This window comes from Delphinus delphis, chromosome 4 (genome assembly GCF_949987515.2).
Source record: "Delphinus delphis chromosome 4, mDelDel1.2, whole genome shotgun sequence".
Taxonomy (NCBI): Eukaryota; Metazoa; Chordata; class Mammalia; order Artiodactyla; family Delphinidae; genus Delphinus; species Delphinus delphis.
Window position 1 is genome coordinate 115,012,736 of NC_082686.1, and position 25,448 is coordinate 115,038,183.

The 25,448-nt window shown below is 45.1% G+C and overlaps 1 protein-coding gene across 2 annotated transcripts; it reads left to right on the forward strand.

Moving 5' to 3' along the window:
• The first annotated feature begins 339 nt into the window (after positions 1 to 339).
• CLDN18 (claudin 18) lies at positions 340 to 24,624 on the forward strand. Of its 2 annotated transcripts, none has more exons than XM_060010048.1 (5): positions 340 to 559; positions 17,960 to 18,124; positions 18,738 to 18,855; positions 20,865 to 20,975; positions 21,978 to 24,624. In XM_060010048.1, exons 1-5 carry the CDS (start codon positions 340 to 342, stop codon positions 22,147 to 22,149), a joined length of 786 nt encoding a protein of 261 aa, XP_059866031.1. In that variant the 3' UTR covers positions 22,150 to 24,624. The 2 variants fall into 2 exon arrangements, with proteins under 2 accessions (XP_059866031.1, XP_059866030.1); XM_060010047.1 differs by lacking the exon at positions 340 to 559 and adding an exon at positions 9,781 to 10,035.
• Positions 24,625 to 25,448: the final 824 nt, after the last annotated feature.

Genomic DNA, 25,448 nt, shown 5'->3' on the forward strand with positions numbered 1-25,448 from the left:
GCCTGTGGGTCTTGCAGGCATTGCCCTCTGTTCCTGCTTTACTCTCCACAGACGGGAGCCTGGCTAATCAGAAAACTCCCTCAAAAGGTAAACAGTGAGTAGAGTGTACATATGGTGGAAAACAAATGGCTCTTGGTACCATGTTATGGAAATTATCTCACTCAGGTAGATAAAGAAGCAGGGCGAGCCCAGGTGGCACTGTTGAATCCCCTCCTTACATGGCCCATTCGTGACGTGTGTGCCAGCCTCTCTGAGAAAACTCCATCCCTACACTCAGTGCTCTCAGAACTGGACTGGCCCCCTGCTGAGTGGCGCTCTGTGTCAACTCTGCACCCCACCATGTCCGTGACCGCCTGCCAGGGCTTGGGGTTTGTGATTTCACTGCTTGGGGTTGCGGGCATCATTGCCGCCACCTGCATGGACCAGTGGAGCACCCAGGATCTGTACAACAACCCGGTGACAGCTGTATTCAACTACCAAGGGCTGTGGCGCTCCTGTGTCCGAGAGAGCTCTGGGTTCACCGAGTGCCGGGGCTACTTCACCCTGCTGGGGCTGCCAGGTAAGGGCTGGTACCTGGCAGGATGTGGGGGAAGACAGAGGTGGACAGGAGACAGTGGCCTCTGTCTGGCGCACCACAGAAGGACCACAGGGGAGGGAGAAGCAAAAGCCTCCACCACCAAGGTGGGAACAGGAGTGCAGGAAACTTAGAGAGAGGAGCTTCCTAGAGCTGGTAGGGCTCCTGTATCCCTAACCGGATGGTACCCAGTTCTCCCCATTGGGCACATTTTTAAATAACTCCTATGCAAGCAATAGCATTGTCTCAATCACCAACAGGAAGAGGACTCAGGAGGCCCAGATCATAGCCACTTCCTTCCTTCAGCCCTAGAGATCTCCCCTCCCTGAGTTGGGGACTGTGAATCTCCTGAACGGAGTTCCATCTCCAGCCCCCCCGTACCTGGTCCCAGCTTCCAGGGGACACCTCAGCATGTAGCAGCAACAGAAAGGGAGCAGAGGAAAGGGACAGAGAAAAAGAACTGGGTGCTGCATTTCTCAGGGACGGAGGCGCCAGATGCGCCCCTTCTCTGAGTCTCCCGACCTCCAGAACATATTGGTCACATGGAACCAGCTTCAGGGCACTCTCTGCACAGAGGACCCTTGTAGAAAGTGCACTCCACTGTGCGGGGCAAAGGGGTATGGGTGTGATGTCCAGACTGGCATATTAGCCACACAAGGATTTGTTTTCAAGGATTTGTAGATGGGTCATGTTAACTTGAAGAAATTCAAGTCTCAAGAGTAGAGAATGTTAAAAGTATCTTTCACTCAGGTAACAGAGTAAGACAATGAATACACGTGTCATTTTTATTTCTTAGTTCTTTTTTCCTTCCATAAATATACATCAAAGTCTGGAGAGAGGCATTTCCTAAGGTGGACACAGTAAAGAGGGTCAGAAATAGAACTAGGGCTTCTCCTGCAGGAATTCCCCATTTGGCTGCAGGGTCAAGACTTAGACCCACACAGAAGGTAAGAGGTAAAGACTCAGTGACGCAGTGACTCAGTCTTTTATACATTCCACACCTATGGATGGAGAGCTCACTACAACCTCAGGATTCTGTGGGCCTGGCGCCCGCCCCCCCCACAAAATGTGAAAGTGCTCTGCGGGCTGGGTATGACAAAGTGACAACGAAGGAGGACAGAAGGCCGGTGCTGCAGTAGATGAGATGAAGATGACCTGCTCAGGAAGAGACCCACCAAGAAGGAAATCCCACAAGTGACCCTTGAAAGGTAGTTAAGAGTTAGAGGGGCAGCATCCCAGGAGGAAAAACAGCATGGGAAAAGGCATGGGGGTGCTTCCACCCAAGTCTGACTTGCGAGAAAATGAAGGAATGACCTTGGCTGGAGAAGAGGGTTTTTACGGAGATGATGATGAAGAGCATCGAATGCCAAGCTAAGAGATGAAGGGCCTGGGTACAAACAGGAGAATGTGAACCAGATCCATGGGTGACCAGCTGCCAATTCAGTGAGGTCTCCCTCCACCAGGGACTGGAGGAAGGCGAGCCACTCCCACATCCCTATGTCCTACTGACCCCTCCTGAGCTTCGGGGCTAACCATCTGCCCTAGGGATTCTCACTCACCTCAAATGCAAAACGCCCCAAATCTCTCAGAGGTCTGGTCCATGGACCTGTGTCCATGCAGAGCTAGAGGCCACGAAGGAGAGAGTCAGCCTGAGGCTGACCTCTCGTGCACAGAGCGCCCACGTGACATCTGAGGAGTCATACGGCTTCACAAAGGGCAAATAACTATGGCAGACCTGGCATAGCACTTGAGCCGACAACTGCCTTGCAATATTTTGTGTAATCTCTACAAGTCACCCTGTGAACTTGGTGCTATCACTACCACCTTTTTAGAAACAAGGAAGCTGAGCTGGGGTAACTTGCCCAAAGTCACATGCAAATGGAGCCAGGGCTCAGACCTGCCTGTACCTAAGCCCCAGCTCGCAGCCCTAACTGGGAGCCCCAAGGCTCTCAGACACAAAGCAGGAATCCCCAGTGCAAAGACACCTTTCCTATCCTCCCCTCTTGCCTAAGATTGGGGCTGCAGTCTTGGGGAGTGTCCTGGACTAGCAACAGCTGTCAACAACCCCGGTACTTATTTTGCAGGTTAAGAGAGGGAGACTTAGAAGGGCAAAGTGACTTGCCCACGTGCACAGAGCTAAAACTGAGCCAGACTGAAACTGCTCTAGGGCCTTCTCTTAGAAATTTTGTGTGTGTTCATATGTGAAGATCCTGCAACTAGATAGTTCAGAGAAGGATTTTTCAAAGAGAATTTTGTAGGAATCGCTTTTAAAAGAAAGAAATTCTTGCAGCCCCTCAATGTTGATTTCAATTATATTCATTTTAGTGTCACTTTAATATAAACACGTATAACAATAGATTTAAATTCCTAATGCATATAAATCTTATACAAGGACCAAAGCCACACTTGCAAGTGTAATGTAAATACCACTAAAACACTAATAAACACAAACGTCAAAATTCATCTGGTGTTAGGGATATTGTTGGTTTTCGTTTGGAGTTTAACAAGACAGAGACAGCCTCAAGTCCGATTTTGTATTTCACCTCTCTCAATGTTTTGCCTTTAGTATTATTAATGCAGATTCTCTATTCACGTGGGTTTGTTTTACAAAATGGTATTAATAAATTCGAGGTACTCACATGTTACACGTAGGCACCACCCCATCAGAGAATCATCCTCTTGAGTCTGTAGTGATGAGGCATCTGTGACTTGCTGCTTTTTGCAATGGTCTTGTTCATTTGAGGTGAGGTTGGGATGTGGAACTACTGAATGTGGCTCTAAGGCTATCAACCCAATTATTTCTGGAATTGGGGTGGAATAGTTCTCTGCTGTGTATTTACCACCACTAACTGTTGCAATCGGGTTTATGCAAAGACAGGACAGAATATTGACCACCAGGGCACAGGTGTCTGAGCTCATGGTGCCAGTGCCACAAGGTAGGGAGAAATTCCCCTGACTCCATTTCTATTTGAGCTGGAATGAACCCTTTGTTCAAGTAGCAGCTGAGGCTATCACTTCACTGACCCCTGATATAAACATGATCATAGACACCAAAATGAACCCAAACCGTAAGTGGCTAGCCTGAGGATCTGGAACATACTTGTTTTAACTTCCTTTCCGTTGCCATGTAATGGCATGTAATGTAAGCACAGAATATTTTAATTTCCATGGAGAAGCTATATACTCCCAAGAACGCAAACACAGATACTCAGGCTCAGAGGGAAGAAGTCAGGCACAGGCAAACCCTCCAGAGAAATCTGAGCCATAGGACTGACAGCCAACCTTCCTAGGCAAAGTCTTTTCACCAGAACCATCACTGGCAGCCACCCTGTCCTGGGCTGACCGGGTTTGGACAAGGTCTCCTCTTGGCAGGGATAAGGAAAGAAAGGCAAAGCCTCTGGTCCCCCTACACAGGCAGAAATAATAGGAAATAAACAATAACACAAAATAAATGTGTTAATTAATTAAAATTTGAAATTAAAAAAATTTTTTTTTAAATTTTAAAACCCAGTAACACAGAAATCGTGGCGCTAGAAAGAACATTTATTTGTTCAACAAACATTTATTGAGCACCTACTATGTCCCAAGCTGTCTGCACATGGGGAACATAGATATCAAAAGGCTCACAAATCTAGAAAGAGAGACAGAGGATGAACAAACCATTGCAATGCAAGGTTTCTCAACCTCGGCACTACTGACAGTTTAGGCCATGTAATTCTTTTTTGTAGGGTACTGTTCTGTACATTATAGGCTATTTAGCAGCATCCTTGGCCTCCATCCACTAGATGGGAGTAGCAGCACCTCTCCCTCCCCAGTTGTGACAACAAAGATGTCTCCAGACATTGCCATGTATCCCCTGGGGCAAAAGCAGCCCCAGTTAAGAATCACTGCAATAAAGCATAGTCAGCAGACATGACGGAAGGGACTTCCTAAAGGAACTGACAGCTGAGCTGAGTTACTAACAAGCAGTATGAGTTACCCAGGAAGATAAAGAGGTAAAGAATTTTCCAGAAAGAGAGGAACATCATTGGAAAAGACACAGTGGCATGAGAGAGTGTAGTGTATTAAGAGAATTAAAATAACTTAGACCTCCTTGTGAGGCAACACAATACAATATGTGTTAAACACTTAGGAATAATATCTTTAAATATTAGGCAAGGATTGCTTCTCGGCCTTTTGGCTAAGATCAAGTGTAAATATTAGGCAAGGATAAAGATGAAAAAAGAGGTTTACTAAGAAAATTTTAAATGTCAATTAAATGGAAATATGTACTACAGGTTCCTAGATAGGAATATTATAAAGATGTGAATTTGTTCCTAATTAATATATAATAATAAATAATATAATTAATTACAAAATAATAAAATGTATTAAGACCTTACTCTGTGCTAAGCATTGGCTCAAGAAATTAGCATATGTTCATTTATATTTTAAATATAATTTACATGGTTATATAAATTGACATAAATTACCTTACACTTAACTTTAATTTTCACAACAACACTATGAGGTAAGTAGTGGTATTACCTCTATTTTATAGATAAGGAAACTGAAGCACAAAAAGGCTGTAGAATTTGCCCAGTGACACTGTAGTAGTAAGTGGCAGGTGAGAATTCAAACCCAGGAAGAATTTCTGCAGAGCGTAAGCTTGTGTGGATAATATTACAAGAATTCTAATCAAAATGCTAGTAAGAGTTTTCCTTTGGGAACTTGACAAAGTGGTTATCTATAAGAAGAAAGTAGATGAAATTAACTTTTAAATGTTTTTTTTAAGAATAATACAAAAGTAAAGAGCTAACTCGGCCAGATATTCAACCAAATTCTAAAGCTGTGATAATTAAAAGGATGCTTCGGCCCAAAGATGGACAAAAGGTCAATGGAACAAAGTCTAAAATTAGAAAGACATATACGTGAATTTAATATAGATAGAGGAGGTTTTACAAAGCATGGGGAGAGGGAAAGTTATTCAGTAAGTGCTGTAAAAATTATTGATTAACTTTTTTTGAGGGAAAAAAAGAATCATAGACTATAAACCAAAATAGATTCCAGATTAATTAAATGTAAAGATACATAAAATACTTTTAAACTTTCTATAATTCTAATATCATTTCTAAATGGAAATTAAATTCCTAAGCGTAGAAAAGAACAGTCATTTTACTACATCATTCAACAGATATTTATTAAGCACGTATTATTATGCACCATGTACTGTGAACCTATAAATGGAACATATAAATAAAATATAAATGGAATACGCTGTATTTTTTCTAGAACCATGAAAAACACTAAAAAGGAAATAATCGATGTGAAAAGATCTTTTTAGTAATCATAGCAATATATTAAGATCCTTAACAAATAAATAATTCATATAAATTGGTAGAAAAAATGCTAAAATTCCAGCAAATAAATGAGGAAGAAGTACAGACTGACAACTCAAGAAAAGGGAAAAACAAATGCTCCATAAATATTTGTTTAAAAACTATAGTTTCAAACTCATTAGTAATCAAAGTAATGCAAATCAAAACAAGTGATCGTGTATAACTTATCAAATTCACAGTGTAGGTAAGGGTACAATGAGGCAAGATCTTTCAAATACTGCTGCTAGGAATAAAATTCATAGAAAAAATAATCTGCTTCTACATAAGAAAGATTTTTTAAAACCTCACACCCTTTGACATCTTAATTCCTCTCTTAGGAATCTGTCCTAAAAGAGTAATCAGAAATGCTAGCAAGGAGTTATGTGAAAAATGTTCATCATAACATTGTTTTTCATACAAAAAAAAAAAAAACTGGGGAAGGGATATAATCTAACTATATAAGAATAGATGCTGTTTTAGTGAATAGTAGTACTTCTATTAATGGGATATTAATATACTAAATTAAATATATTAAACAATGTATGCAATCAAGTGAAAAGCACAAAACATGAAATCGTATAATCTCTTAATCATGTAAAAATATATACAGAGAATGGATTAAAAAGAAAGTATGCCAGATATTTTGTCTAGGATTTAAAACTGTAAGATTTTTTTAAATTTTCCCTACTTCTAAATTTTCTATTTTGAGCACCAAAAGGTAGAGTCAGGAATTAAGAATATAAAGTGTGTTAACAGTTTAAAAGAAAAAAATCAATAGATGTATCAATCATTTGTCTTGCTAATAATACTAATTTTACTCCTCCTATATTCCGAGCTATGATATTTTATATTGCTATTTGACCACCATTTTGCCTAATTGCCATAGATGGTGTTATATTAATATTCCTAAAATGAGATAAAGAGAAGTTAGGGGAAATGTTTTCTCCAATGTCAGTAAAATAATACAAGCTCCTGGAAATTTACAACCGGAAATGTCACCACCAGAACCAAATTTAAAGTTGAATATAGGGACGATTTCCCCTAAGAAGTCAGCAAAAATTTTTGCTCTATTTTAAAGGTGATTAAACAAAGTTGTAACAACCTCATTATTGTTAAACAAATACCATGAATTATTACCATTATTATTATATACTATTATAATCAGACCACAAACTATCACTATCATTAGAGATACATTTAATATATTTTAACAAAGCCTGTTGCCATGAACAAGAAAGCCAGATGTTCCTCTGCGGACCCCCATTCACTCTTTGGCAGTGACAGCTAAAGTAGTGGTCCACTCATTTTGGAGCACAGAAAACTCACCAGGAAGTAAAAAATCCCATCTTCCACATGTTTTAAAACATGTTAGTACTTATTTCATATTTTAAAAAGCGTATAGACTTAGAATTTCTCTCTACTCGTTCAGTATTCTGCCTAGGTAGAGGGAGCTTTAGTTTATCCTTTAAACTTAATTTTTCCTTCCTCCTAAAACATAAAGCCACTGTCGCCATTTCAAGCAAGAAAGAAAGCTTAATTCCTTATTACCTGAATAACTTTGTTTTTTCTGTCCTGAAATTTTGCATAAAAACATTTGCATACGAGAGTGGGTGGGGAAACCTCCATGAATCAGAATAGATAACTATAATAACTTTTTCGTTTTAATGTTTCCATTTTCAATCTACTGTTCTGGTGGTATTGTAGTCAATGTGTGGGGAGGGGGTAGACAGATGTCATAAAATGAACAACTGGAAACCAAACTCTTACAGATCTCTTTGTGGATAAAAAGCCTGCCTCTTAGTTGAAAAAAGAATAAAATGAGCTCTGTCCACAGACACAGTGGCAGAATCATTCCTGACTTACTCCAACATTTTCCAGTTGGATCGGTCGATCCCTGTCCACAAGCAGAGAACAGTCACTTCTTCTAGCTGCCTCCTACCCACATTTCAGACTTGGCCTTGTAGCTCAGTTCAGGGAATACAGAGCCACGACTTGACTTTAGTCATGTAACTCTTACCTGCTCTCGTCTTCTGGGTTTCCTGACTCATTCTTTTTCCTCTACAAACACTGATCACAGAACCTAAAGCAAAGTGTGCGGTTGAGGGGAGCATTGCCTCCATTCAAATCAGAGGGGAGACCTTGCATATTTGCTTTCTGTGTTTACTGGGAATAAAGCCGTGGGAGTGGTGGCTGGGTGCACCCAAGATAACATTGAAATGTCCAGATGCACAGGCCTGTTTCCGGGAGAACCTGTCTGCAGGCTAGAGATTGGGGCATGGGTGTGTGGGGCTGTGTATCAGGGCCCTGGCATCCAGATTTGGGGAAAGTCTCCTTAAAATGTGTCTGAATTCGGAGGCCAGACACACACCACCTACGGGAAGCAGCAGGTCCATCAGTTCCCTAACATAATTCTAAAATCAAATTATGTAGACAAAACGCCATGGCTGATCTCCAGCCAAGTCTCTCTTTTGTGTGACTATATAATCCTGATATTTTGACCAACTGTCGTGAAAACCGCTTTTGCAAAATGTAGAAGGTGACAGTGTGTGAGACCTGAATGGGCTCTGAAGTGTTCTAGTTTAATCTGTCCATGTTACAGATGAAAAAACTGTGACCCACAGAGGTTGAGCCATTGTTCCAAATCACGCAGCACACGGCGTGTTAGGGACAGTGTCAGGAGCAGATGCTAGGCCTCTCAGTAACCAGGTCAGGGTCTCTGGCCCAGCCTGCCCTGTGCCCTCCTCCTGGCCTTTGTGGAACTTCCATGTCTGCATGCCACGTGGTCTTCACGTGCTTCTTGCAACAGGAGTAAAAGGGTGAGATGGCCGTCAATACAATGCCCTGCTTCTTCTCATCCCAGTTCCAATATCAGTGGACCGAGAGCCTATCTCTAGGATTTGGCTTCCTGTTCTCAAAAGAGGGGACAACTCTGCCTGCCTCTGCCACTCCATATGGAAACAGAGAAGGAGCCCCAGATTGGAAGTTGAGATGGGAGCTCCACCTTTGTCATCTTTAAAGTAGCTGTGGGGGCTTCCCTGGTGGTGCAGTGGTTGAGAGTCCGCCTGCCGATGCAGGGGACACGGGTTCCTGTCCCGGTCCGGGAAGATCCCACATGCCGCGGAGCGGCTGGGCCCGTGAGCCATGGCCGCTGAGCCTGCGCGTCCGGAGCCTGTGCTTCGCAACGGGAGAGGCCGCAACAGTGAGAGGCCCGCGTACCGCAAAAAAAAAAAAAAAAAAAAAAAAAAAAAGTAGCTGTGGCTCAAGGCACTTGGGCAAGTTTCTTAACCTGTTTGTAGGTCGCTTGACTCACAGCCCCCCCCAAAAAAATATGGGTGGGAAATAATAATACCTGCCCCACCCATTTCTGTAAGATCAAAATGGAACTGTCAGTGAAACGTGGTTTTAGTCGTGAGGAGAAAATGTTAACATCTGGTGTAAGAGGAGATTCCTGGAGCCTTTTTTTTTAAGTGAGGTCAGGCGAAGTGGTTTCCTGTGATGAGCAGAGCCTAAAGGAAGGGCTTCTTTTTTTTGGTGGTGGTGCGGGGCGGGGGGGGGTGGGGGGGGGGGGTCTCAGCTGCCCTTCTTCCCCAGAGGGTGGCGCCCTCTGGGCAGAGCCCGAGCCAGGATGGGGCGGGGGTGCACTCAGACTGCCTCGCCCTTAAACCAGCTGGGCCTTCGCGGTGCAGCGGGACAAGTGCCTCTTGGGGCTGCTTCCCTAACAAATGAAAAAATAATGCCCTTGAACCAAGAGTGAAACTGAACTATCTAAGGAAAACACTGTGAGCAAACACTAAGGGCTGAGGGAAACCATCTAATCAGAGCAGCTCCCCAGGAGCACAGCAGGACGAAGGAGGCAGCTGGGTGGGAGGACGGTGACCCAGGCCATGTCCACCACCACATGTCAAGTGGTGGGCTTCCTGCTGTCCATGCTGGGCCTGGCCGGCTGCATCACTGCCACGGTGATGGACACGTGGAGCACCCAGGACCTGTACGACAACCCTGTCACCGCCGTGTTCCAGTACGAAGGGCTCTGGCGCAGCTGCGTGCAGCAGAGCTCCGGCTTCACCCAGTGCCGGCCCTACTTCACCATCCTGGGCCTGCCAGGTAGGCGAGGGCACAGGTGAGGCAGGGAAGGGCCTGCTTCTCTCACCGCAGCCAGGAGGGACTGGTGAGATGCGCGCAGGGCATGACCCTCGCAGCACGGGCTCCGGATCGGAGGTGTGAATAAGAGGAGAAGTTGACCCGGTGTCAAAGAGGGCTATAGTCGTAGCGGTGAATATCGGAGACTTCGTACTCAGGTCAAAGGAATTGCTAGTAAGGAAGCAGGTCTTGAAAAGAATGGGTCTATCGTGAGGACAAGCTCATGGTACTAGAATAGACAATGTTTCTCAAGGAGAAAAGTAATCGTGTGCATGTATGTGCATTGCTCTTGCCTGCACACACATGGGAGTAGGTAGGATGGTGACTATTTTCTTCCAGTCCAAAAAGTTTATGGGGAGCTAATATCATTTCATTATCAATTCAATTAATTTTTCCTTTGAAAAGCTGGAGTTCTCTGAGGTGCCAGAAAGTATACATTGCCATTAAACTATAAATATCTTTTCTCTGCATTTGTGTTGAGAGGTTCTGGTCTGCACTCCTAAAAAACAATGCATGTCAAAATATAATTATAGAACTGTAATGATATTATAATAATTTCAGAATATAAGTATAATTATAAATGTGACATCGTTTCACCCCTGAAGATAAAATCAGCTAAATCCCTGTTTCTCATACAGATAATTATTTCAAATAGGAATCACAGGAACTTTGCATTCTAGATATTATGGAAGCTCTACTTGCATTTGTTTTTTAAAGCAAAAAGAAGTAAAAGGTCAGGCTGATCAGTGGCTCTAAGGAGCGGCCCAGATATGAGTTTGGTGAGGAAAGGAAAGCAGGGCTGGGTTTTGCCTCTCTGAAACAAACACTTTGTGGACAGGTAGAGGGGAATAAGTTTGCACAAAACTGTTAGGAGCCTGTGAAGCCCTTGAACTTGAATTGTAAAGAGCAATTCAATTAATTCATCTCCATGTGTAGAAAGAAATAGAAGGTGGGTGGCAAAGTGGAAGAATTGGGGTATTGACTCCATTTTTAGAAGCCACTTGTGTTGCAGGACAGACCCATCCCTGACTGAGACCTGCTTAGAGAATCAAGGGTGGTAGAACCTGGCCGGAGGGAAGGAAACCCTGGAGGAGGGATGATGCTATAGCGCGAGGGCAAAGGTCAGAAGGGAGGAGATGTGAGACCGTGGATTGTTGAGTTGCTAGCTAATTTTAACTATTAAATGAAAAAATAAGATTGACCTTCTGTTGAAAATTGAGGCATGACATTCCATGACTTCAGCTCGTTAACCCAGGGCCCCATCACCTGTTATCAATCTCTTGCTCATTCTGTATGTTTCTACACATGGGGCTCCCAAATATCCCCACTCCCCTAAATGGCCAGACCCCATCGCTGCCACTCTCGTGGTCTTTCCTGTTCTATCGAGGGATCCCATCCTCCCTGAGCCCTCCCAGAACCTCTCCTCATCTCCCCACCTCTCTGCAGAACAAGATCCCCTCCCTCCCTCCCTCCCGCCCAAGGCCGACCTCTCCACCCCGGCTCTGAAGGCCCCACGCCCCCCTGTCTGGCCGTCACCGCTGCTCAGCCCCTCTCCTTTCTGCCTCTTTCATCTTCCCTCCTCTCTTATGCTCATATCCTCCTTTACTGGAAAACCTTCTCTTGATGCGGATCATCGTCAATTTCTGTCTCTCCCCGGCTCACTGACAATCAAATTAAAAGGCTCAATTTTTCTACCACCCCTCACTCTTAACCTCTGGTTTCTATCCTTCATCTCTTTAGAGTGTTTTCTGCTTTGATTGTGGCAGAAGGTCGGGCAGAATCTTCCAGTCACCAACTTCCAGTTCTCACCTCTCATCTCCCTGGATATTTCAAGACCTAACCAGCTTCCATGGTTCCCCACTCCCGGCTTAATTAGGTGCAGACATGACAGCCTGACACCCACGCCCTCCTGCATTGCTCACCTCCCTTCCCTGACCCATCTCTTACCAGCCCTTTGCCCACAGCCTAAGGTTTTCCCTGTCCATTTACTAGGCCTTGGGCTTGGTCCTGGATACCCACTGCCCCTACTGCCCAAATGTCCCCCCTCTTACACCCCAACTGCTACCTGCACAAATCTTCCCATATGTGGGGTCCAGCTCAATACCATCTCCTCCCTGAAGCCCCCTCACATCCCCAAATGAAAAAGGATCCCACAGATCTCTGTACCACTCCCGACAACTGCTCACAAATCTGAAACTCTGAAAAGCTCCAGGCAGCCTTCACAGAGGGGGACCCCAGCCCTGCCGGTCTGCATCGGGGAAACAGGATCCCACCAAAATCCAGGAAAGACATTTCTTGGGACTGAGTGTGTGGGAGAGGAGATACTTTAAATCGTTGATCATGTATGGCCTTGGAGAACAGTGTGTATTTAAGAATAGCCAGTCCTCAAGGCAGCAGGAGTGACTACAGTGTCAACTGGCATCCTGAAATATTGTGAATAAGAGGAGATCTTCCCCCCTACCTTGGTCCAGGCCTTTCTCTTCCTCCTCTTCCCAAGTCTTCTTCCATTCCTGCCCTTCACACTCTCTCACCCATGGCTTTCAAATTCTCAACTATATTAATCACCATGTGAGAGGATTCAGGTTTGTACACGGTTAACACAAATCAAAGCCATGTCAGGTTGGAGAGAGATAACTGCTTTTTTTCAAATTGTTTTAAATTAATTTTTATACAATTTTTAAAGCTTACTTTCCAGTTACAGTTATTATCAAATGTTGGCTACATTCTCCGTGTTGTTCAATACATCCCTGTAGCCTAGATTACACCCGATAGTTTGTATCTCCCACTCCCACACCCCTATATTGCCCCTCCCCCGCTCCCCACTGGTAACCACTAGTTTGTTCTCTATGGAGAGATAACTTCTTTTTAGGGAAGGGGAAGAAACCAAAACTTACTGAGGCTGGCTTAGTTCCATGCTGGGGCCAAGCAGCATCTGATCCTCACAACACTTCTTTGCAAGAAATATCTCTATCCCACTCCAGAGTTGAGGAGACTTGGCTTCCGTGAGGTTAAAAGACTTGCCTAATGACACTCACCTGGTATCATGAAGTCTGCAGGTTTTCATGAGATACCCAGGACCTCCATATCAGTTCCCTGGGATCTCTAGAGAATCAAAGCCTTCCCACCTTGTTCTGAAGGGCTTTCCCTCTGAGGTCTGGCCTTAGACTTCCTTCCTCTGGGATCCCCTCCTTTGGGCTCCTCCACCAGCCATTCCTGCCTTCAATCTGAAGCCAAGCTGCGCCTGAAGATATGGGTCCTCCCCCTCCCACCCCAACAAAGGCCCCATTTCCAGTCTTTGGCACTTTGTGACTTGCGGTCTCATCAGCCCCACCCACACCCCCTAGCCAGCTTAGTGATGTCAGCCACTGGGAACTCTTTCCTCTCAACTCCCCATTCTGAGCACCTCCTCCGAAGCCCTCTTGAGGGCTGTTTTCCCAGATTATTCCTTGCAATTTTATGTCACTGAACAATTAAATGAAAATCCCTAGGGATCAAGGCAAAACATTAACATTTCTTTAGAAGTTTCCCCAGGAGAGGCTAAGGTACAGCCAGGATTGGGAACCACGCCTTGCCTGTCAGTTCATAGCTACTTTGGGGGAATAAGATATATTGCAACGGTGGGGGGTGGGGGGCGGAAACTGAGTTCCCATTTTTCTGTTTGCTTCTGTCAGCCCTGAATCCTGCCCACCTTTCAGGTCTGATAATACGTCTTTGTTCATTGGAAAGAATGCTGTAGTCACACCTTTGGTGCAGGGAATCAGTCTATAGAACCCGTTGACTCACCTGTTATCAGCTGATAAGCCTATGCCCCTTGCTCAGAATATCAAATAAGAGACAGAGAGGCTAAAAGAGAAATCTTACCTCCTTTGGAAGCAGTTCCTCTGGTGACTTATCCATGGAGATGGATTAGTATTCCAGGTGGTAGAATCTTCCAGATGGAAAGGAAGTTCGGGTCACCACCATGCATCCCCATGGTCATTACTAGACATAGGGAGGTTCCAGCAATGAGTAGTGAAGAACATTTCCCCTCGCTTCCTGACAGCTGCCCCCATCACAGCTCCCACCCTCAGAAGAACACCCACAAGGGGTCTCCAAAGCAAGGAAGATCTTGGTTCATCCATCCAGGTCCAGAGTTGTGGCTCTGACAGTGGCCCCGCAAGATTTAAGACAGTGTGTCTTTGCCCAACCACAGGCTAAAAGAAAGTGGTAATCTAACCCTAACCCTAGAAGGAGATTCTAAAAAATAAAAAGGAGCTCAGGGTCAGGGTGGACCCCTGGTTCAAAGCAGGTACCAGTGTTCATCAGAAATCCAGAGATCAAGAGAGAGCAGTAAAGAATGAGGTCTTGTCATGCATACCTGACCCAGCAAAGGCAAGAGGGCATCTGAGAGCCTGAGGCAAAGGCTGTCTTTGCCTGCTTCGGTACCCAAAGAATCCTGTGGCACACACAGCAGCGGCTGCTCTCCACATCAGGCAAGCCCAGTGCTTTCACCTCCCACCAGCTGGCATCACCATCCCTTCTAATCCAGCAATGTCAGGGAAGACCACATACTTCAGCCACAGCCATAGCACATACATGGTATGTTTTCAGGAACAAATAGTAGAACCACTCAGTTAAAGAGATTCAATGACCCCATCCTTGCCAACAGTCCAGGATGAGTAAAATTTTTCATAGAATGAGGAAGGGATATTTTTTATCCTACTTGGTTAATATTGTTTATTTGGCTGGTTGATTGGTTGGTTGGTTGGTTGGTTGGTTGGGTTTTAGTTGTTTTAACCAGATGCCTTGCCAGGTGCTTCTCAAAAGGGATAAAGGATTTTGTTCTCTGAATGGCTTAAGGCTTAAAATATCAGAACAAGAGCAGTTTTTAAAACCTTTAACAGGTTCCTGAGTAGATTTGAAGTTCATAAGAGGCCCATGAGGACAAGACGGGAGGAAAGTCAAAGTCCCTTCCTCCTCTCATAGGTCCAGTTTTCTGGTAGCAACATGCAAAAATAGAAGAGCCCTGAGGGTATTTCCTGAAGTCTGGGGCTGCCCCACAAATGTCCTCTCCACAGCTGTCCTGAACCACAGCCTTAGAGTTTAATTGTGTGTGTGAAAGAGAGCTCGAACCACACGATGAGTGACTGTCAGAAAGGGGTTCTATTATGATTTCTTAGCCAAGGTACTCCCAAGGTGAAAAGAAATTTGAGGTTCAGGATTTCCAGTGAAAATATAATCTTTCCAGGTTGTAAGCTGCTTGAAGACAGAGATTATTTCTCATGAAATTTTATTCTTCCTACAGCATCTGGCAAAGGGCTTTGCAGAGAATTTGAGCTTAAGAATGCATGATGGGTGAATGAATGAATGAATGAATGAATTCATGGATGAGCACATGAATCTGTGAATGTTTGACTATGAAAGTATACCAACATGTGCTTGATGAATACACAAAGGTATAAATAAATACACAAGTAGATGTCACATGCCTGCATTTGTTAATGAGGGAATGGATGAGGTGTTTGTTCCCAGTATGTGTGGGGTCAACAAAGCCATTGGGCGAGGCTTTGGAAAACAGAGGTGACACACTAGGGTCCTCTTATATTAAGGAGTGGATCCAGAGGCCACTCTTAAGCCCTCATGAGTTCTTTTCACCTTACTGGGGCCACCGTGGCTCTAGCATCAGGAAACTGCAAGCCCAAGATGCTAATGTTCATCAATTCTTCTAGGAATGAATGGTCAGATCCTGGAAGATTGGTCCACACCGTACACCAACACATTTACCCCCAGAATAGAGTGGTTAATAGGACCAAGACTGATGATGGATGCTTAGAGAAATCTCTTCCCAGCAGGGAAGCGAAGTTAAAAGCAGAAGTTTCTTTAGGGAGAAGAGAATCAGAATTAAGTGAATGGAAGTCAATGGCACAGAACTAGAGTAGCTGGTTACCATTGTCTCACTACCTGATGAGAAAGTTGCCGGGGCCTCCATTCCTCAGACACTGCAGAAGGCTCTTTAATGAACTGTGCATGACCTACCTCTCCTGTTTTCAATATCTTTCATTGATTTCCCATTCTTCCATCATGACAAATTGCTTTATGATACACACGTTAGAGTGAATAAGCAGGCAGCTCCCCTGATATCGGCCATATTTGAGATGAAATCTTCCCTAAGAGACTGGAGAGAATTCCTCCCGGGGCTCCCTTGTCTTGAGAGTCACATTTATAAATAATCTCCTGGGACAGGCAATTCCCTGAGATGACTTTTGGAGAATATTCCTTTATACATTCTTAGCATCCATTTCAGAGGATGACATTTTATGGTCTAGTCTCCAAGTTTGAAGGATACATTCTGTTAGGAGCTTACAGATCCCTATACCTTGCTGGCAGCCAGAACTCTACCTGTTTTTCCAGGATAAAGTATCTCAGAGCAATGTATTGTGATGGGAAAATAACCATTTTGAAACAGTTCCAGGTTTGCCTTTCCCTTGATATGTGTCTTTGGGCAGTTATTTAACCTCTGAGTCTCAATTTTTTCAATCATAAAATAGAGATAATAATACTACCTACATTGCAAGGGAGTTTTTATATGGATTCAATCTCTTAACGTTGAAAAGTCCCTAATAGCTTTCAATTAAAAGTAGAAGTTGGCGGGCTTCCCTGGTGGCGCAGTGGTTGAGAGTCCGCCTGCCGATGCAGGGGACACGGGTTTGTGCCCCGGTCCGGGAAGATCCCACATGCCGCGGAGCGGCTGGGCCCGTGAGCCATGGCTGCTGAGCCTGCGCGTCTGGAGCCTGTGCTCCGTAACGGGAGAGGCCACAACAGTAAGAGGCCCGCGTACCGGAAAAAAAAAAGTAGCAGTTGACTATGACAACTAGAATAGGACAGAGCTCTCTGCTTTGCTTCACATGGTTCTTCAGTTCTGCTCTACCAGAACTACCCACACTAGTGGCCTTTCCCTCTGGAAGACACAAGAACTAATTTATCTTCCTTTTGTAAAATTAATTATGCTTGTGGTGGACATGTTTAATGACTTTCTTTCCCCACTTTGGCATAAGCTCCGTGAGGGCAGAGACCATATCCGACCTGTTACTCACGGTCATCCCCATGCCTAGTCATGCAGGCTCAGTAAAAAACTGTTGGGATGAGTCACTGCACCTTAAGGACGCACTAGAAACCTCTTTGGAAATATCTGGAGGGGAGGCCACTGCAGGCGAGTCCCCGCAGGATGTACAGCTTCCATTGATTCCTGGAAAGGGAACTGCTGATAAACTGTGGTTGTGCTGAAAGGCCTGAGATTGATATAATCGTCAAACCTACAGCTCACCATGACCTTAGTAGTCCCTTTGGGAAGAGGCAACAATGCAGTGCCCCTGGTATACCACCTAGTGACCTTGCTTCATTATAGGCTGTGAGTGAGTATTGAGCTTTCCGGAAGTGGACACAACCCTATGAAGCACTGAGTTCCTATGGAAAGACTAGAGAAGAAAGATGTTTGGGTTAGAAGTCAAAGCAACACAGTTTTACTATAAGCTCTATCAATAATTTTTTTAATGCACCTTAGTCAAGCCATTTCCCCCTTCTTGGACCCCAGGTTATCAAGCTTTCAAATGAGGACATGAAGTAGCTAAATTCCCTTGGCCCTCCCAGCTCCAACAGTTCATAATTTTCTCATTCTATAGACTCCCGCGTGCATGTCTTTCATCCATCAGGGGAGTGTAAGCGCTGGTTTTGCGTTTTTCACCATTTCATCTCCCCTGAGGATGATAAGGTTCCCAGTTTATGGACTCGCCTTTTCTCAGCAGTTTGGTGCTGGTTGGCTGTAGTCGTTTCGTTGTATTACACCAGAGCCTACTCAATCCCGCTGAGGTGGTCTTACTTGTCTGCTTGTGTCTTGCCCCTCGCCCCGCAGCCATGCTGCAGGCCGTGCGAGCCCTGATGATTGTGGGCATCGTCCTGAGTATCATTGGCCTCCTGGTGTCCATCTTCGCCCTCAAGTGCATCCGCATCGGCGGCATGGATGACTCTGCCAAAGCCAAAATGACACTTACCTCCGGGATCATGTTCATCATCTCAGGTAAACAAGGAGTCTGGGGTTCCCTCTCTCACATCCAGGAATGTCAAAGCAAAATCACTCTGGCAGAGGACAGGGCTTCTCCCTAGTGAGCATGGTTTGAACACAGATCAGAGCTTTACACGCTGGGATTCAAGATCTGAGATTAAGGCTCACTTACACTCTGCAGAATTATCGTGAGTGCTGGTGTCCCTCTTAGCTGCCACTCTCGCCTCACTATGAGAGATTCTCAACTCTAGGTAGACATGTGACTCAATCCCTAAAGGCATTATTTTGGTGAGACTTTAGAAAATGATTTTAAGGGAAAAGCCCTTGACATCATCAAAGAACCAGGCCCAAAATATTTGTACTACTGACCCCTGGTCCCAAGATGGAAAATCTCTTTCTGCGCACGTACAAATCCTTCCTCAGCTGGAGAGATAAAAGAGTGTAGGCTCCTAGCACAGGGTCTGACTCACAGTGGGAATTCAATAATCGATGCTTGGATTGACCATCCTGTTATAGGAATAGCGTATTCTGCAGCCTGCTCCTCTAAACTCGTTTAAACATACATTGCCTCACAAACAATGTGATCCATTTGAAGCTGACTCCGGAGTTTTCTTTTTCTTGCCCACAGGTCTGTGTGCAATCGCTGGAGTGTCTGTATTTGCCAACATGCTGGTGACTAACTTCTGGATGTCCACAGCTAACATGTACACCAGCATGGGTGGGATGGTGCAGACCGTCCAGACCAGGTAACCCCCTAATCTAGTCTCAGTATTCCGTGGTGAACATTGTTGTAAAAATCCGATTAAACACGTATGCCTAATGTGACTGTCAGCGCCTGAAATAGCAAAAATTTATCAGAGGCAACCATGCCATATCATAAATCAACAATGATCTGTAAATTCATAAGCTTCATTTCAGTGAAATATCCTTGGCGATATGACTTGAGGCTGATCTGACATTTGCATTGAAATACAGCGACAGTTCACAGTATTTATCTACCACTCTTACACAGGCCCCATTGTGGTGGCAATGAAACAGGCACTGCTAACCCAAGCCTGTAAATGAGCGTCACCCCCACGTCTCCAGTCCATGACGGGAACCCAGCTAGGGACAGGGCAAAGCTGGAATCGAAATGAGGGAGGTGCGGTACAGATGAGAAAAGTAATGTTTCTTTCTTGTACGGCTGCTCTTTCTCTCATTCATTCATTCATTCATTCTACAAATGTATCGAACATACAGGCACTCTTCTGAGGTCTGGGGATAACGACAAGGTCCTCGTTCTCACGGAGGTCACGGTCTAGTGGAGGGAGATGAAACCTCACTGTAATTTGGTGTCGGAAGCAGAGTAGAACTTTTCAAAGATGGAAGAGCAATTCCAATACCTATATTCATTTAGCCACTTCAAAGGGATGTATTTCATAGCAAGAAGCAGCAGCAAATTCCTGAAGGAGAAAGATCTTGTTCTGGGAGAGCAATGTAAATATTATACCTAAGTGACCCGTCATCTCTGGAGTGGATACACTTGGTATTTCTCTAGCAGCACCATCCTGGGAGACAGATGAGCGTGAGCACGTGATAAATCCATTACTCTCTGGCTCCCTGGAACTCCACTCGCCACCCATGTTCCTGCTTTATTTCAAGAATAGGAAAAAATGTGATCCCCATAAGCTGCCCTCATCCTCCTTTACCATCCCCTCATGGTCTCTTGACTACAAGGGCTACTTAGAAGCACGTTGATCAACTCGTCCTGGTTTTCCTGGGATTTTCCCAGTTTTAGCACTGATAGTCCCAGATCCTGGGAAACTTCTCTGTCACAGGCACATCAGGATGGTTGGTCACCCTATTTTGAAGAGCTCGCCTCGGCCGCAGTATCTGGGTGCCTGGTGTCACTGCCCCTGCCTGAGGAGTCACCCACCCGCCTGGCACCCAGCGCTAATGCCCGCCATCACTCTCTTACACCGTCTCCTTAGAACATTCCCGTGTCCCTTGGGCAGGCAACTTCAGAGATTTTGTTCTCAGACAATCCTGTTTTGATGTAATTGAGTCCCATTGGAGGCAACCCTCCAAGGGGAAGGGCACCAGCCTTGGTGGACTGGAATTCAGTGTGGACTGGAACAGAAGCACCATGAGGGTGGGGTCTGTGTCCGTTTTGTTCATCCCTTTGTCCCAGTGCCTGGCAGTGCCAGGCACATAGTAGGAGCTCAATAAATACTTGTTGAACAAATGAGTAAAGAAATGAATGAAAGAATGACTGGTCTCTTCACATTAGGTCTTTCTAAACTTAATGCTCCTACCGGCACGGATGGTTACCAGGGTTACTTGAGTTAGAGATTTATCCACAGTAAGAACCCAAGAGACCAAAACTCCTTCTGAAATAATAACTTGAGACTGATTCCCTAATCTCTCAAACTTCTCTTACCAAACCTTCAAGACATTTCCCTTTGCCAATAGGGAGGGGGGGGGGATTTCCTGAGATGTTTCTCTGAAATTAGAAGTTTACAATTAATTCTATGCCTGAGTGATGCTAGGGGCCTAAGAATCCCACAGCTTTTTTGCTGAGTAGCTTCAGTCCCAATTCTATTCTCCAGGACACCTGATTCAGTTGACTGCGACCCAAAGGGCTGTGTTCAGGAGCGGGCTGGGATAGATGTAGAATCCCAAAGTGGGGACAGAGAGGATGGGCATGGCCAGGTTCACTGGGTAGAGCCCGGGGAGTTGAGTCAACCACATTCACAGCCACCGTCTCCCCACCCAGGTACACCTTTGGTGCGGCTCTGTTTGTCGGCTGGGTCGCTGGAGGCCTCACGCTAATTGGGGGTGTGCTGATGTGCATCACGTGCCGGGGCCTGGCGCCCGAGGAAACCAAGTGAGTCTCCCCGTCCCAATGCAAACCGATGTTTTATCCGAGTCCATTTTAACATATCATTTGCAGGCAGAATGATCAGTAGAGGTACACGGAAGAACTCTACTGACAAGAGGATCATGAAGCTTATCTTTTACGAGGAGACCTAAAGACCAGAACAGGCCTATTTCAGCCTGAGCAGATTTAGAAATGATGCTATTGAAGGAAAAACCCAGCCCTCTAGGTGCCCCCCCCCCCCCCCCCCCGCCGCCCCGACTCCAGTATTCTGTAACTCAATGGTCCTCAGCTGGGAGCAATTTTACCCACCTCCCACCCCCACCCCCCCCTGCCCTGGTCCCCAGGAGATATTGGGCAACATCTGAAGACTCTTGATGGTTACAGCTTTGGGGAGGAAGAGTTGGGTGATCCTGGAATCTGGTGCTAAATATCCTACAGAGCACAGGACAGGCCCCTACAGCAAAGAAGTATCCGTTCCAAAACGTTAGTAGCACTGCCGCTGAGAATGCCTGTTGTGCCTCTGTAACTGGGCCTGGGGTTGGGAGACCTGGATCCCAGTCAGGTTCTCCTGTTCACCAGCCCCGTGACCTCTAGCCAGTCATTTGCCCTCTCTGAGCCTCTGTTACCTCATCCACATACTAAGCAGATTAGGGGAGATGGGTTGCATGTAAATACCTCCCAGCTCACAAATTCTATGATTCTTTGGCATGACCATGTTCACCTGGACATCATTTCTGGTTCTGCTTCATCTTAACTGATGAACAGAGGGAACTCACTAGTCACTAACCCCCCAGCTCTAATACAAAGCAAGAAATTCTGCTCTACCGCAGAGGCTGAAAAGCCAGTGTCCCAAAGCCCAGGGAAGCAACTGTCTCAGTTTGCCGAGGACTAAGGGTTTCCTGGGACACTGGACTTTCAGTGCTAAAAGTCAGGCATCCTAGGGAAAATGAGTAGTTTGTCCTCCTACCAAATACATCTATGATCATAGAATATTTCTTTTGCTTTCAGCTACAAAGCCGTCTCTTATCACGCCTCGGGCCACAATGTTGCCTACAGGCCTGGAGGCTTCAAAGCCAGTACTGTCTTTGAGTCCAACACCAAAAACAAGAAGATATACGATGGGGGTGCCCGCACAGAAGATGAGGGACAATCTCATCCTTCCAAGTACGACTACGTGTAGCCCTCCAAGACACCTCGGCAGGAGCAGAAGAAATCCCCCAACTAGAGCTCACCCCAAAACAAGGACATTTTACCTTGATTTCTAATTGCTTTTGACTCACAGTTGGAAGTTAGAAAGCCTTGGTTTCACCTGTGGTGAGGCCAGATGGTCTTGGACACCGGCCTCTGTCTCTAAATGTTCCATCACGAAACAGCTGAGTTAGCAGATGTGCCTTAGAGACTATAGCCCACATTTTCCAATCCTCCAATCCTTTTCCAATTCATTTTCCAATCTTTCCAATCCTTCCAATCCTTTTCTTTTTTTTAACATAACCTTTTTAATCTGATGATAGAATGTGGTTTGAATTCCTATCAATCACTTAGATAATTTAGGCAGACTCTCCCTCCTCCTTCTAGCCAATGGCCCATTGATGATCTATTTCCCAACTCATCCCCCAGAACAATTATGAAAGGAAAAAAAGAGTCAATCAAAAGACATCATTTTCTGCTATTCGATTTTTGCCCCTTCTCCCCACCCCCGCCCTAACTTGGCTACTAATAACACCGATTGAAGGAAAGTTAGTAGGGAAAAATATTTATCGTATCTGCAGCTTATTATCTCAGTTTTCTTACACTATGATCTTGAACGTTACTTGGACCGAAGTGATTTCAGTTTGACGAAACCAACCTTTTCCACTTCTGCTAACATCTGCTAATTCTAGCTGGACTCCCCACTGCAGGTCCTCTTTCTGCCGCAGGCCAGAAACTGTCCTCAGAGGAATGAGAAAAGAATTTTTTTCTTTTTTCTTTTTTTTTTTTGGTAATCTAAATATATTTGGTATTCTAAATATACTTAGAATAAATAATGTATTAGTGAAATGATACACTGTCTCTGTGAATCAGCCTCACTGCTGCACATGAATAGAAGAAAATGAAAAATATAATTGCTCTGATGTTGTATTGTACTTTGTAAAATCACATTTAAGTCCAAATTTCATGAAATGCTCACTGATCCTATTTCTTTCCCTTTGAGGTCTCCTGGGCTCATCTATAGATGATAGAATCAGTGTAATCCATGTAAAAACCAAATAATGGAACACAGCAGGTCCTAGGAAGTGAGTTGAAACTGGTTCTTTTTTTAAAAAGTGATGAGCCTGAATGTAATATTTCCAAGTGACAAGTGTCCACACTTCCATGGCTGCAGGCCACTAAGAGTTGAGGATAGCACTTACTTGGCACTGTGGTCAGCTTTGTGACACTGAAAGTTGGTCCCTTCACTAAATTCATCTTGAGTGGTTGGACCGTTGGATGTTCGAGAACTCTCTGCAGCCACACGCCTTCCTTGTGTGCATCACTACTGCCAAAAGCCTAACCTCCTTCTTCCAGGCCACCAGAATCCCATCCCAGCACGAGAGCCAGAATAGGCCCCCCCCGCCCAGGAAACTGAGGTAAGGCCAATCTCTCAAAACTACCTACTCAGGGAACAGCGCTGGCACTGGGGGAATCTGACCATTGGGTTATTCTTTGGAGGAAAAAAGTCCTCAGGCCAATAGTGCATATGAAAGTGGCCTCCGAGGAGATGGGTGAATATTCATAGGGGTCTTCAGGCTGTAAAGACTACGTGGGGGGGGGGGCGCGGGGACCAGATCATGGCCCATTAAACAGAGAGGACTTGTGTTCACCAAGAATCCAAAGAGTAAACCCAGAGACACTTCTCAATGAGACAGCAATGGTTTTAGGCCAAACCACATAAGAGCGCTCATGAAAATCATTGTCTAAGATGGGGTAAAGGATGAACAGATAAAATCAGGATGGACCTGGAGATTATCATACTAAGTGAAATAAGTCAGAGAGAGAAAGACAAATATCATATGATATCGCTTATATGCAGAATCTAAAAAAAAATGATACAAATGAACTTATTTACAAAACAGAAACAGACTCACAGACTTAGAGAATGGTCACCTTATGGTGACCATTGGGGAAGGGTAAGAGGGAGGGACAGATTGGAAGTTTGGGATTGACATGCACACACTGCTATGTTTAAATTACATAACCAACAAGGACCTAGTGTAAAAAAAAAAAATTAAAATTAAAAAAAAGTCAGCAAGTGCATGCGCACACACGCGCGCGCGCACACACGCACACACACACACACACACACACACACAAAGTGGAGGTTGGGAGAGAGAAAGCTGAGCAATGTAGGACATGGAGATTGTTCAGGGTTCTCAGGGTTTGAGTGGAAGGCCATGAACACAGTGAACTCTCCCCCGCACCACCACCAAGTCCCTAGTCAGGTCTGAGGCCCTGAGGTGTGGCTCAGCTGGGCTTTTAATTAGCACATTCTCTATCCAACACTTAATTGTTTGAAAGCCTCCATGTAGTTAGATTGCGCTTTGTAAATTTTTTTTGTTGCTACTCTGTCTTATTGTACATGCACTGAGTATTGACCTCCATGTTTTGTTACTTAAATATTAAAGATACTGTTTTCTCACATTCGAACAGCTTCTGCTCTTTTTTCCTTAGCTTCAGAATGTGGAGGTGGGAGTCTCAGCACCTCAAAGCCGAGTGCATCTCCCTGGGGTGTTTCTGTTTGCAGAATCTCTGTCTTCTCAGCAGCAGCCTGGCTGCCTGGAGGCCAGCCAGGTCTGATCCAGTCCAGTTAGCAGTTTCTGCAACTTGGGAAGCCTGAATAAAAAGGGATTCCCAGAGCTGCCGGGCATGCAGCATGGGGTCCAAAAACCAAGTTTAGCCTGTCTGACCCTGAGTGTGCCAGCCTGGAGTGTCTAATGTCATTGGTAAGCCCATGAGCTAGTAAAACAAGAGAGTCAGTGCCTGTCCCCTTGGTGACATCAAGGTCTGGCTTGACCAGCTCCATTAGCCATACTCACTGAGGCTGCATCAGGCTAGGGAAACAGCATGCTCTATAGAAGCAGAACATCCCAATCTCAAATCCAGGCCGCACCATTTCCCAGCTGTGTCAGCTTGAACAAAACACTTAACCCTTCAGAATCTCAGTTTCCTTATCTACAGACTAGGTATAATAAGGCTAATGGAATAATGTGAGTAAAGGATCTATTTAAGTGAAAACATCTGACTTCAACAACTTAGGCAACCAGGGCCTTGGCTTGTGTAGCTAGCATGAGGCCAGGACTGGTTTCAGGCACAGAAGGATCGAGGAATATGCTCGAGGCCCTACCTTTTTCTGCTCACGTCTCAGTTCTGCTTTCCTCTCGGTTGGTGTGTTTCTCAGGCAGGTTGTTCCCACGGGCTAGCAGTGATGGCTGATCATATTTCCAGGCATAGGCCATCTTTCGG

What these genes read in the sequence shown, in the direction of transcription:
- CLDN18 (XM_060010048.1), top strand. Translation starts at nt 340, where the DNA reads ATGTCCGTGACCGCCTGCCAGGGCTTGGGGTTTGTGATTTCACTGCTT. An exon ending in GTGCAGACCGTCCAGACCAG is followed by an intron (nt 18,856 to 20,864) that starts GTAACCCCCTAA and finishes CTCCCCACCCAG; the next exon opens with GTACACCTTTGGTGCGGCTC. An exon ending in CTGGCGCCCGAGGAAACCAA is followed by an intron (nt 20,976 to 21,977) that starts GTGAGTCTCCCC and finishes TTTTGCTTTCAG; the next exon opens with CTACAAAGCCGTCTCTTATC.